The sequence below is a fragment of the Amblyomma maculatum genome, chromosome 11, assembly GCF_055883805.1.
Source record: "Amblyomma maculatum isolate TAMU_Amacu chromosome 11, ASM5588380v1, whole genome shotgun sequence".
Taxonomy (NCBI): Eukaryota; Metazoa; Arthropoda; class Arachnida; order Ixodida; family Ixodidae; genus Amblyomma; species Amblyomma maculatum.
The window spans coordinates 156,279,233-156,292,764 of NC_139354.1; the positions used below are offsets into that span (position 1 = coordinate 156,279,233).

At 44.3% G+C, this 13,532-nt stretch overlaps 1 protein-coding gene across 1 annotated transcript in view; it reads left to right on the forward strand.

Annotated features, from left to right (window-relative positions):
• Positions 1–1,003: 1,003 nt before the first annotated feature.
• LOC146175233 (uncharacterized) overlaps positions 1,004–13,532 on the forward strand; it is a 32,889-nt gene continuing 20,360 nt past the window's right edge. The window contains exons 1-2 of the mRNA XM_084584678.1: positions 1,004–1,055; positions 7,337–7,742. Coding sequence (XP_084440804.1) covers positions 7,526–7,742 — 217 coding nt within the window. The 5' untranslated portion in view covers positions 1,004–1,055; positions 7,337–7,525. The remainder of the gene's footprint in view (positions 1,056–7,336; positions 7,743–13,532) is intronic.

Consider the following 13,532-nt stretch of genomic DNA (forward strand, 5'->3'; position numbering starts at 1 on the left):
AGTTTGCAGTTCTTCCAGACTCCCAGCTAGCAGCACAATATCGTCTGCATTCATCAAACCGGGGAGGCGCTGCTCTACCGCCTTTCCACCTAATCTATATGACAGGTTAAAACCTAGGTTACTTTCTTGTATCCTCCGTTCCAGGTTTATCATATAAAGCATGAACAGCACCGGAGATTGAGGACAACCTTGTCTTAATCCTTTGCATACTTTGACATCCTCCGTACTTCGTATCCCTTCCCACGTAATTTCTACTTTATTTTCCCGGAATATTTCCTGTAGGAACTCTATTATCTCATAACCGATACCTTCTTCTTTTAATATGTTCCACAGGAGTTCCCTGTTCACGTTGTCGTACGTCCCGTTTATGTCCAGGAAGGCCAAATACAAAGGTCTATTTTCCACACTAGATATTTCGATGCATTGGGTAAGCACGAACAGGCTATCATCTAAGCGCCTACCATTTCTAAAGCCGTTCTGAAGTTCTCCGAGTATTTTGTTACTTTCAACTCATGCTTGCACCTTTAATTTCACCGCCTGCATGGCTAACCTGTACATAACAGATGTTATGGTAATCGGCCTGTACGATTTTATGTGCATCCTTTCTCCTTTCTCTTTATAAATCAAATTCATTTTACGGTGAAGAGGGCACGGCGGCACTCTTCCGAGCTTCATGTTTCACCATGTTTCGCCTGCTAAAATCCCGCATGGGATTGCAGTATTCATAAATAAATAAATAAATAAATGTCTGGATCGCTGTGCAGGTTCTTTTCTTCGTGCCGCCGCCGTCAAGCTTCAGTCGACCTGATTCGCCTGGTTTGTCAGGACATGCGCTATGGGTTCCTGGATCTTCATGCAGCACGTGGAATCAACCGCTCTGGTCACAAGACTGCCCTACCTTTATCATCGCAGAAAACCGAATACCGCATGGGCTTCACTGCTCAGTGACGTCAACGGAATACGCCATAAAAGGCCCGGATTCTTCGCATCGCCTCAGAGGACACGGCGGCACTCTTCCGAGCATCATGTTTCACCATGTCTGGATCGCTGTGCAGGTTAGATTTTACAATCCGTTTTCTTCTATTCGGGCAAATTCTCGTGCGCTCGTCATGCTGCCGTGCCCTCGGCGATGTGCTCAGATTGCTATTGAGTGTTGGTGTGTTTTGTTACTCCTGTTTTGTGGCGATGTGGAAAGCAATCCCGGCCCCAACGTCACAGAAAAACTAAATGCCATCCTTGACGAACTTCAAGAGATAAAAGATGCTGGTAGAGTACGTGATGCTACCCTTTCCGAACTAGATAAAAAGCTTACCAAATTAGACGAGGTCTTAGAGTTAATCAAAGCGAATGAATCTAAAATAAAAAAACTCGAAGGAACGATACACCATCTTGAGGAAGCATTGTTGGCTCAGAATAAAAAAACTTGTTGATTTTGAGGACCGTGCTCGGCGGAATAACCTTTTGGTTTTTGGTATTAAGGAAAGCTCGAACGAAAATAGGCCGGATCTAGAAATCAAATTTGTCCGCCAGGTTTTCGGAGAAAAGCTTAGGGTCAGTGTAAGTTCAGTGGAACGCACTCATAGAATTGGCAAGCCACGAAAGGATCATACACGACCTGTGATTGTTCGCCTATACAACCACAATGAAAAGATAACCCTGTTTAAGAACTGTTCAAAACTAAAGGGTTCCGGCATATCAATTTCTGATTATTTTTCTCAAGAAACCTTACAGATAAGAAAGAAACTGTGGCAGTCCGGATTAGCTGATAGCAGTCCGAATGACAAAATGAAACTTGTTCACGACAAGTTGTTTCTAAACGATGATGTATATGTATGGGACAGTGATAAGAACAGCAAAGTTTTGTTTCGCAAAAGTACGAAATCAGATGATTGACGTTCTCAGGGTAAAGAGAAGCCTGCGCAGAAGCTTTTTCGAATTGTTTGTTCGAATGCGCAAAGTGTGCGCAATAAGTCAGAAAAGCTTGAATGTATTTTGCTCTCATATGATCCCCACGTGGCCATCATCACAGAAACTTGGCTTCACGATGATATCCCGGATAACTGCGTATTTCCACCTTCATATATCTGCTATCGAAAAGATCGCGAAACAAAAGGTGGCGGTACTGCAGTCCTTGTGAAACATGGGCTTTCATCATTTGCGTTACCAGAAGTTGACAATGCTCACGAAAGCGTATTTTGCAAAGTTGAATTTAGCGGCAGTCATTATTGCGGGTGTTTACAGGCCACCGGGATCCCCACCAGAATTCTTACTAAAGCTCTACGACCATTTAGAAAAATACCGTGATAAAAATATTATAGTGGCTGGAGACTTTAACCTTCCGGCTATTAATTGGGTGGAAATGAAATGTGGATCAGTTGACGCCCACAGTTCTGAAGTGTTGCTTGACATGCTACTTGCATATAACCTCACCCAAACAGTTCTTGTTCCAACACGAGTGACATATGCTGCTTCCTCAATTTTAGATCTTTTACTTTGTTCTAACAGCATTCAGGATCGTACAACACAGGTTCACGATGGTATTTCTGACCATAGCCTCATTTACTCTACCTGCGGTTTTCCACGGGGTTCGGGATCTTGCAAGCCGAAACCTGTTTTTGTCAAGAATTACTCAGCTGCTGATGATTTCCAAATTACGCATTATTTATAGAATTCTCTTTTTTCGTTTCATGACGATGACATTGAAGCATTATGGACTAAGTTTAAATCGTGCTGTCACTATTGTATAGACAAATTTGTTCCTGAGAGATTGAAAAAGGTTGGTCGAAGGAGCCCTTGGGTAACCAGAGAGCTGCTTCAGTTAAAGCGCAGACTAAAACGCCGTAGAAAATTGAAGCGAATTAATGATGATGTAGTTCAGAGCTAAAAACAACCCTAGAATATAACATGCGAGAATCTCGAGAACGCTATTTCACTGAAACTCTTGGCAGGTTCGCTTCAGAAAGCCCCCGAAAATTCTGGCAGTTCCTTGGGAACAAGGCTCATCGGCGGATTGAGCATGTAGCAGTAGGTGGTAATATGGTTACAGACAGCAGGGAGATAGCACAAATATTCAACTATCATTTTCAAAGTGTATTTTCAAAGTCAGGCAAGTGTTGCGAAGGTGTTCCCGCACCTAGTGAATCACGCACTTTGTTCATATCTTTGGAGGGTGTAATTGAACTGCTACTACGACTAGACGCGAAAAAATCAACAAGTCCGGACAAAATTCCCGCCATATTTCTTAAAAGATGCGCGGAGATTATGGGCAGATTTCTCGTCATAATTTTCAACAAATCCTTCAGTTCAGTTCAGTTCAGGCGTTCAGTCGTGTCCGACTTTTCGTGACCCTATGGACCATGTCACGCCACGCTTTCCGGTCTCTCACTATCTTCTTAACATCACATAGCTTCATCTGCAATGCCTCGAGAATGCCATCTAACCATCGCGTTCGCTGCCTACCCCTTCTCCGGCGACCCTCAACCTTTCCCAACATCAAATCTTTCTCCAGCGACTCCTCTCTTCTCATCAGATGACCAAAGTAGCTGAGCTTTAACTTTAGAATTTGACCCTCCAATGAGCAGTCAGGGTTTATGGTCGACAATATCGACTGATTTGATCTTCTGGCAGTCCAAGGAACTCTTAAGAGTCTTCGCCAGCACCACAATTCAAACGCGTCAATTCTTCGGCGGTCAGCCTTTTTCACAGTCCAACTCTCGCATCCATACATCACAACTGGAAAGACCATAGCACGGGTTATACGGATCTTGGTTGGCAGACTAATGTCTCTGCTCTTTACTAGGCGGTCAAGGCTAACCATTGCTCTCTTTCCCAGAAGCAGGCGTCTCCTAATTTCATGGCCTTAGAATCTGGTAAAATACCGACCGATTGGCTTCTGGCTCGTGTAATCCCAGTTTTTAAGAAAGGTAGCCTTCTAGAAATCGGTAATTATCGACCTATTTCACTTACGTCTATTTCTTGCAAGGTGCTAGAGCCTATTCTGGTGAAACATCTAAATACTTTCTTGGATAAGCACAGTATTATAAATAAAGCGCAACATGGCTTCCGAAGGGGCTTTTCTACTAACACGCAGTTAATTGTAACCATTAATGAATTTTCTAAAGTTATAGATAAAAATGGTCAGGTAGATATAATATTTCTGGACTTTTTAAAGGCTTTTGACAGGGTGTTACATAATAAATTAATCATAAAGATGAAAGCACTGTGTATACCTCCTGAAATAATCAACTGGGTAATATCTTACTTGACAAACCGAACGCAGTATGTAGAGGTAGACGGAGCGTGCTCTGAACATTTAGACGTTTACTCAGGTGTGCCACAGGGATCTGTACTAGGACAGGACTTATTTAATATTTACATAAATGACCTCGTTGATTCACTGAATCCAACGGCATCAATTAAGCTGTTCGCTGATGATTGTGTCATTTTTAAAACCATAAATTCTCTTTCTGATCAACTTGAGCTAAATGATAATCTAAAATTGCTAGCAGAATGGTGTGACAAATGGGACATGATAATTAATTTTAACAAAACTGTTCACATGTGCCTTACCAATAAAAGAAACAAGCTGGAATTTCTTTACAGCATGGATGACAAGATAATTAAACAAGTTGAGGAATATAAGTATTTAGGGGTTACCATTACATCCAGGCTTAAATGGAAAGCGCACATTGATAACGTGTGCTCTTCACCTCGTAAAAAACTAGATTTATTAAAACATAAATTAGGCAGATCAACAGCTGCACTGAGAAACAAGGCGTACAAAGCCATGGTGAGACCCTATTTGGAGTACGCGAGCATTGTATGGGACCCTCACACAAAGGTAGAGATAGAAAAACTAGAAAAACTTCAAAGGTTGGCCGTTCGTTTTATTTATAACCGCTATAAACGCCGAGACTCTCTATCTGCTATGTTAAATGACGCAAACCTGGAGTGCTTGAATGAACGCAGAAAAAATTTGCGAATTAAATTTCTTAATCGCTTATATTTTTCGAAACTAGGTATTGATCCACAAGAATAGATAACTAAACATTCGTCAAGGAAGTCTCGTCATAAGCACAAGCACTACATAGAACCTATTTTTGCTCGCACAGATGTGTATAAATTCTCCTTTTTTCCTCACACGATCTCGGATTGGAATGCACTGCCGCATGATTCACCACTACTTGTTTCCGACGAGTGACTGCATCATTAATTGACACTGTCTATAATTCGCTGTGTTGTTGACTTTGTGCAGCGTTTCTTTCAACTAGGGTAGTCTTTTGATGCATGATTTCACCCCATTTAGTTTTGTATAAGTATTCATTGTTCGTTTTTTTTTTTTTGTGCGTGTTCTGTCAATACCAATGCTGTCCAGGGTCAGTTTTTTGTACTTTCTTTTATACCCTGCCTGTCCTGCTTGGACCATGTTTGGTCCGCAGTATGTGATAAATTATGTGATAATAAACCGGGTTAAGTGGATAAATATGGGAGAGGCCTTCGCCCTGCAGTGGGTATAATCAGGCTGATGATGATGATGATGACGATGATGATGTGATAAATAAAAAAAAATAAAAAAAAAATTACTCTGCCGCGAGCTGTTGCTTATTCGTTATGACTTATATCAGAGCTTTTAAAACGTTCCCTTACTTTTTGGACCAAGTTCATTAATCAGCTTGATCGTAATTCCATCTATTCCTGCAGATGTGTTTTTAGGAATATTTTGGCTAACGGCAGACGCCATCGGGTGACAGCAGGCACAGGCACAAAGACCTGGCGCATGCTCTCTCGAAACACACCGATGACCACAGCGCGCGCGCACGCACGCCCGCACGCACGCCCGTGCACACACACACACACATACATACATACATACATACATACATACATACATACATACATACATACACACACACACACACACACACACACACACACACACACACACACACACACACACACACACACACACACACAGTCTATCACATTTAGCAATTTTATTCTGCTCAGGACACGGATTTAAAATTTAAAAGCAAGAAAGAGCATAATGCTTCTTCCATCACGAAGACAGCATCGACCCAAAGTTTGTTATTTTTATCTTTTTGTTGGGTTAAGCGGTGCCTTTTATTTGGGATTCTAACGAGATATCTCACATATAGGTTTTTATCATCTCCAGCCTTGTTTTACCAATACGCAGGTCAGGAGCAGTATTAATAAGTCACCTTAACCAACGATACAATGTGTCCTTTGCAGAGAATTATGCGAAGAGAAGGGGCGAAATTGCATTATTGATAACTAAAGAAAACATTCTACAGTGTCGGAATATTTAACTTGTGCATTTGTGTAGAACTTGGGATGATGAAAAAGCGTCAACTCAGACTACAGAAGATAGAATACACAAGTCCTATATTCGGAATGAGGTGGAACCTTACGTCATTTTAGATTAGCTCAGTTTACGTATACGGTTGTGCCTTACGTAAAGTAAAACATTATCGCGAAGCATGGAGGCTTCGAATGAGCAGAAATCCGTCAAACACCACAGTATTGTTTTCCTTAAGAGCATTTTGAATCTTATTCTGTCTTTTTGTATTATGCATACTCATATTATTCGTATTCTTCATATGCGAAATATTGCATTCATGCAAAATAAGACAACAAAAGTAAAAAAGTAAAAATAGTTTGGACACATTGATTTGCGTTTAACGCATTAAACAGTACATGTTTTTGTAAAATGTTTGCCTAGCTTTCTTTCCCAAAAGCTTCTGCGTATATATATATATATATATATATATATATATATACGCAGAAGCTTTTAGGAAATTTGGGTTAGCAATATATATATATATATATATATATATATATATATTATTGCTGATGCATATTGGAGGTCTAAGATTCGGCACGAATCAGGTGGTATAAGACACTCTTACCTCAAAACGTTGGGGACGTGAGCGGTGACTTCGGCTGGAAAAGCAAATTTTTGTTTAATGGAAATAAAGCCTGCCCGAAACATGACCTCATTGCACAAGAAATGACACTCTCAGTGACTGAAGGTCTCCGCTGAATAGCCAGAAATCCCTTTCGTCCTTGACCAGCAACGCACCGAGGCATCGCGGAGATCCCAGGCAAGCATAATTTGGCTGGCGCGTTGAGCGCAAGGATGACTTTTGGCGCGCAAATGAACCTGTCGGCTCAGTGCCAGCGGCGTGTTTTCCACCGGGCGCGCGCAACGCGGCCCGTCCGCGTGTTTTTCAAACTGGCGCGCCACTTTCCTCTCGGATCAGCGACCTAGGACCGGTTGTGCCGCTTCCTCGATCGGCTCTTCTCTCTCTTCGTGCAGCCTGGGAGAGAAAGAGAGCGACCAATGGGCGCTCACGACGCAAACCTTCGAAACCAGAGGCGCCAAACGAATCTGGCAGCTGCCTCGCACTTCTTATCCGTGGCCGCACGCGCCAAGTTTGTTCCCGCCAGCGCTGGTTTTCGGGTCGTCGACGAAGCCGTCCGCTGCAACCGGAGTAGAAGATAACTAATGATGGGATCACCGCACGACAGGGCGTGCCGGCGACTTTTCGACGACAGCGAAGACCGGGGCACCAAACGTCAGTTGGACAAGCTTCAGGAGGAGAGCTCGCGCGCCTGGAACTACGACTTCGCGCGCGACCGGCCGCTGCAGGGCCGATTCCAGTGGCAGAGAGGCGACGAGGACAAGCGGCAGCATCGCTGGGGCGACGCGTCGCCCGGCTCAGGTGAGGAGGCCGCGGAGCGCGCGCCGGGCACGTGCGCGAGACGCGGCAGGTCGCGGGGATCCTTTGACGATTGGTGGCTCCCGCCGAACGGGTTGCGGAGATCAGCGCGCGCATTTTTGGCATGAAGGGCGCGTGTGGCGGGACAGCGCTTATTTGCTTTGGTGACTTGCGTGCCAGCTGATGCGTGGTAACCGCGGTGTTATTAGGCCGGATTGTGCATTAGTCCTGTTAGTTTTGATGACATTTTAATCGGTCCTAAGCGGCACGTCTGCCTAACTTATTTATTTACACGTTTGTTGCGATCACGCCACTCGCCATGAAGCGCTACTGGCTGAAACAATTATAAATTGTTGACAATGAAGAAGTAACGACATGCCTATAATGCTTCCCTTTAAAACGAATGACAGTCTACGGACCTGAGCCTCGTAAATTAGTTCTTCTGCTTGAAACGTGGAAGTTTCGTGAAAATCAGCACATGCTGGAGTCGGTCATTTCGGTAGTGCATGTTCGCCAAAAGGTGTGCTTGCAATATACGCACTATGCTCTCTATCGTATTATGTCATAACTGATGTGTATGTAGACAGCAACATTCAACCTCTCTCTCATCCAAAGCCTGGGCAGAGGCATATTATTTTATATTACTTTTGGGTAGCCTCACCATAATATGTCTCTCATTCGGTGTTTCGGATGCGGATTTTTTAATGTATCCAACGCACCAATTAAGTCAAAACACAGTGCAGTGGGTGCATTTCGCTTCCAGCGCACAGATACTCTAAGCAGACCTTCTTACCGATCAAATAGCATTCACTTTTAGTATTTTTTTTTTCTGTCCACATTCCTTAGTTGCCCACTGTTCTAACTTCGATTCAGAGGCTCGTATCATCTAGAATGTCAAAGAGTACCTTTGGGATAACCAGTATATTATTATAATTTTCAGCTTTAGTCAAGTGAATGTAACTTCGCATAACTGGAATGTTCTGTTTCAAGTGGATTCCTTTCGTTCAGTTGTTTCATGCTTGCAGTTTTTTCTCTCGAATAGTTTTCCTTAAAGAGTGAATCTTGACAGCATCCAGCGCAGCGGGCGATGCAGCGTCAGTCTCCCATCTTGAGACAAATCACAGAACTGTGTAAAATAATCTCCTTCACGATCTAGCACATGAATCGGATGTCGTGCTGCGTGCCGCACTTTCATTCACGGTGCCTCGACGCGGTTCTTCACATTTCCTGTGTGTTGCTCACGGGCGAAGAAGGCGGTGGTCGCGGCGATGCGCAAACAACAATGAAAAAGAAAAGGCGGGAAGAGCGGCGCGCTCCTGCGGAGGCGCCAACCCGTTACGGCCCCGAGAGGATTGGGGCAAATTTTGGCGGGAAGCCGCAGCCGGCTCAGAAGAGGCCGCGAAAGAGGGAGGGAAGTTGTGCAGCCCCCTCCTCGCACTGGCGATGCCGGCAGAGGTTCGCTGCGTCGGCTGATGGACGCCGCAGGGTCGCGTACAGTCGCCCGACCAGAATTCAAATGTTGCCCCGATCATAACTCCTCTCGTTTTGCTCTCTGCAGTGGAGGAGCCGCTTTTGAACATGAAAAAGCATAAAAGCTCTTCGCGGGAAGAATTGATTGGAAGTCTTGAATCGCATCTTCTGACGAGCTTATCTTGGTTAATAAGTTTATTTTACGAAGACAGCTGCAATTTTTTAGCATTTATCTTGGCGCACCCCTTGTTGGCACGCGCTGCAAGGTAATTTTTAAATGGTAGGGTGAGGGAGGAGAAGGGTTGTTTTCAAGTAAAAGGGCGAATAATACGCGGCGTTTCCCAAACATGCGCTATAAAACTGCTGCGAGGAATGAAGCCGAGCGGATCTCATTGGTGCTGCTCTGAGCCACTACCCTTCCGCTTAATTTCACCTAAAACAAACTGGATCACATGGCCTCTCACAAAGCCTATATGTGAATTCTTCAGCGTTTTAGGAAAAAACGCCGAAATAGTTGAAGAAAGTCATCCACCATTCCGGTACCACCTCAGTTCCTTTAGATCTCGTGTTGTTATAACCTCAGAAGGGAAAATGTTTGCGCGTGTTGGTTCATCGTCAACCCAGCGAAGCGCTCAAAATCACAAAGGCGCTATTGTCCTGTCCCCTCCTCGTCCTTTGTGATTTTGAGCGCTTCGCTGGGTTGTTATAACCGCCATGTTAAAGTGTCAGGTGACCAACTACACGAAATAAAGAGATCACGGGAGGGTAAATTGTGGAGAACGCCACAAATCTTGGAGCGGGCTGAGCGACAAGAGGCCGCGTATAAGAAAGTGTCCTACAAGGTAATCTGCCACAAGAACAACTGATATCGTATGAAACACGTAACTGTATATATTTTAAACAAAAGAGATGGCTTTGAAATCTCTACATCAGCAACGCTGCATATTTGTGCGAGCGAGAGCGAAAAATCTGAATAGAGAGGCAACGTGTGGAAGTTTTTTTTCTTTTGACATTCAGTACTTTTCTGGTTGGTGAGAATATCTTCATTATCAGGCTGGGATCACAATTCGTCCTTATTTTGACAACCGTCTCACGAAATTCCGTCAGCGCTAACGTGCAAGCTTTGAATTGGCATGAGGGTGTAGTGGCAGGCAGCGAGCAGTTCCGTTTCAAAGATATTCGCCTTGGGTGCTGATAAAGTATCTGCAGCGGAATTGTCACTGGAGGCGTCGACAATGTCTACAGAATATCGATTTTCGTAGTGTCTGAGGGGCCCAGAGCTGCTTTTCAGTCCTCTGTCGTTTGCCTTACCTCTTCATTTAGAGGAGGCATATGTTCCTTGAACGTCAAGTGCAGGTTTGAAGAACAACGTTATCTTTAACGGCTTATTTCTGTAGAACAAACTGTCAACTCCCCCATTTTGTTACACGCTTTGGTAAGCTGCGCTCTAGAGGAGCATCAGGCACTCATATAAAAATGTCACTCGGTCTGTGATAACACCTTCAGGCATCCCCCCACCACCGATTGAGAGCTTCGCCACCAGGCCAATATCATTTCTGCTCAAGTAACAGCACTTAACTTTGAGACTTGGGAAAGATGATTCTTGCAAAATGACATCTGTGTCTTGCTGACTGTCGTACTGTGGCTGTTGCTGCGATAAAAGTCGGGTTTCCTTGTAAGACGGCTGTTCTGTATGGTGGGTTATTGAGAAAGTCAAAGTGTATATACAACTGTTTAACTCTGAGCGTAACAGAACAAATATCGGTGGAATTATTGGACGATTCGAAGGGAGGCACTTTGAATAAATGCTTGTGCTGTTTAAATACATGCGCTTTATGGAGCTTAACCGCATCAGGAATTTTTTTTTTGTTGGGTGCATTCAGTCGACCACATTCAGCGGCAGATGTGATGTCAGGGCTGATGTCAACCGCATCCTTAGTTTGCTCTTACCGCTTGCAGATGAAATCCATTGGTGCTTGCGGCGCTTGACACATTTTTGCTTCCGTCAAGCGTTCACAGCGCCCGGGTGAATATGAACCCCTTCTCGCTATACGTGCCTGCTCCAGAGCCAGCAGGAAAAGGTAAAGATGGCGGCACGGACATTTTGAGATTTCATTTTGCACTGGCGTAAAAAAACAAGCAGATTGAGGAGCCGCATGATCGCGGAAAGCTCGCTGACTGCCTCCGATAAACGCGGCCATTCTCACGTTTTCTCAGCCGAGGAGCCCCCGCTGGCTTCAATTAGAGGCCCGCTACTCTTTAGAACGCGCGATGCTCTCTGCGGAAAGAGGGGTCTCGTCGGCTGCGCCCGTCGCTGCCGGCTCGGCTTTTTACTTTATGGCGCCCGTCTGTAAGTGTAGCTTTCTCTTTTAGCTTTGCCTCCAACTGCTTTGGGTGAGTCATTGAATAATATCTTAAAATACTTACCTTAAATACCTTTTAAAATAAACCTTTCCATAAAAACATTCATGTCCACAACGTCGTTTTGTGAGCCCTCTGTTCACTTGCACAGCACGACGCAGAAACAACTGTTCGAGCGTGCACGTGTACGAGCGAGATCGAGAGAGATGGCCATGCATTTTATCCAGTGAATAAGTTTTCTTTCCGTTGAATTAACTAAGTTTCTAAAGCTCTTTCTTCAACTGCGCAATCTCGTGATAAATGACCTGAAGGATGTCTCCAAAAATCTAAAGACAATAGGAATCAACAAGCATCGCGTGGTCATAGTCGAAGCTCTCCAGGAGCTCGCGTCAAAATAATCAAGCTCGAACGTTGCAACTATGCAGCGAGCTCACATCCTCTGGTGCGCAACAATAAGGCCATCTTTGGTAGCCAAGTACAACGCACTGCTGGAGCGCATGTGAGTTGCAAAATATTTTTTGCGACCAGTTCCCTATCATCCTGAACTCAGCAAGTGAGGCAGACAATTCTTGGATGTGTTTATTTCTCTGCCAAGACAAGTCTCTCGCCAGGCCCCCAGAGACAACTCCGGGGCTTAGACTCTTGAACAATACTATCGCGTGGCAGTAAATGTGCCATACTCGGAATCTCAGTGCTTCTTTGGCTCGCCGTTAGTATAAATAAATAAAATAAACAAGCAGTGCGAAGAGCTTCAAACTTCTCCCAGTGAATCCAGCAGATATGAAGCATTTCAGCTGTTTTGCGTTTGTTGCCCTCGTTGAAGAACTTCAAGGTTTTTACTGCATCGGAAACTTCATAGGAGAGGGCATATTAAGGTGCGATATGTGGCGCAGGAAAACTGAAGTATCGTCAGATGTACCTTTCTCTGAACTACTGCTTCTGGTCAAGCTGCATTCTCCCCCGTGTGGCGAAATGCATTGAGGTAGCTCTGGCATTGGCAGTTACGACCTGCACTGCTCTTTCAGCACAATGAGAAGACTAAAAACCTGGCTACGCTCAACGATGACAAACGGCAGGCTGGACGGCAGGCTGGACGGCCTTTCTATGATGAGTGTACTCGGAGAACACGTGGTCAAGAAGAAGACAGACTTTATCACTGGGTCATCACGCAATGTGCTCAGAAAAACTCCAGATGCCTGCAGCCGCTGTTCAAGGATGATGGACTGCATTCGCATGTTGGTGAGCTTACTGTGTTGTGTGCTGGTCGTCAGCTCACGTGTGTCGAGAACTGACTACTCTTCTTGAAGTGATAGCATATTTTCGCTTTTTAATTTATTTTCATTTATTTACTCTCATGGCCATTCAGTGCTACAAAAAGGAGTGGCTGGTACAAAAAAAAAAAAAAAAGAAACTCAAGTGTACTGCGCAAGTTAATGAAGATGATCAAGTACACCAGACATGAAGCATTTTGGTGCGGTGATGGTCAGGACGGAGGCGGGAAGGTGGTTCCAATCTGCTTTAGGAATTGGAACAAAGGATTCAAAATAAAGAAAAGTTCTGCAGTTCGCGCACACCCACTTTAATTGAATATGTGGTCCAGGCGGGATGAAAGATAAGTAGGGGTAATAAAGTTGATCGTTTCAGCTTTTCATTAGTAAAATAAATGTTTTGAAAAAGACATAAAGGAGAAATTCGACGGCGTAAAGAAAGATCAAAAATATGTATTCATGAGCGTTACTCTGGCAAAGCGAGAATAATCAAAATGAAACTAGCAGAGCGAGTTTGCACGGTTTCGATGGCTTGTATGAGTGATTTAGTGTCTCAAACAGAAGAGGAGTTTCGGAAGAACAAGAGCAGCACTTTCAGGCTGGCTGCAGGGCAAGGGAGAAATGGCGGCGAAGGAAGCCAAGCTTTCGTTTAGCGCTGTTAAGACGAAATGTATCACAGGCATACGACCTCCAC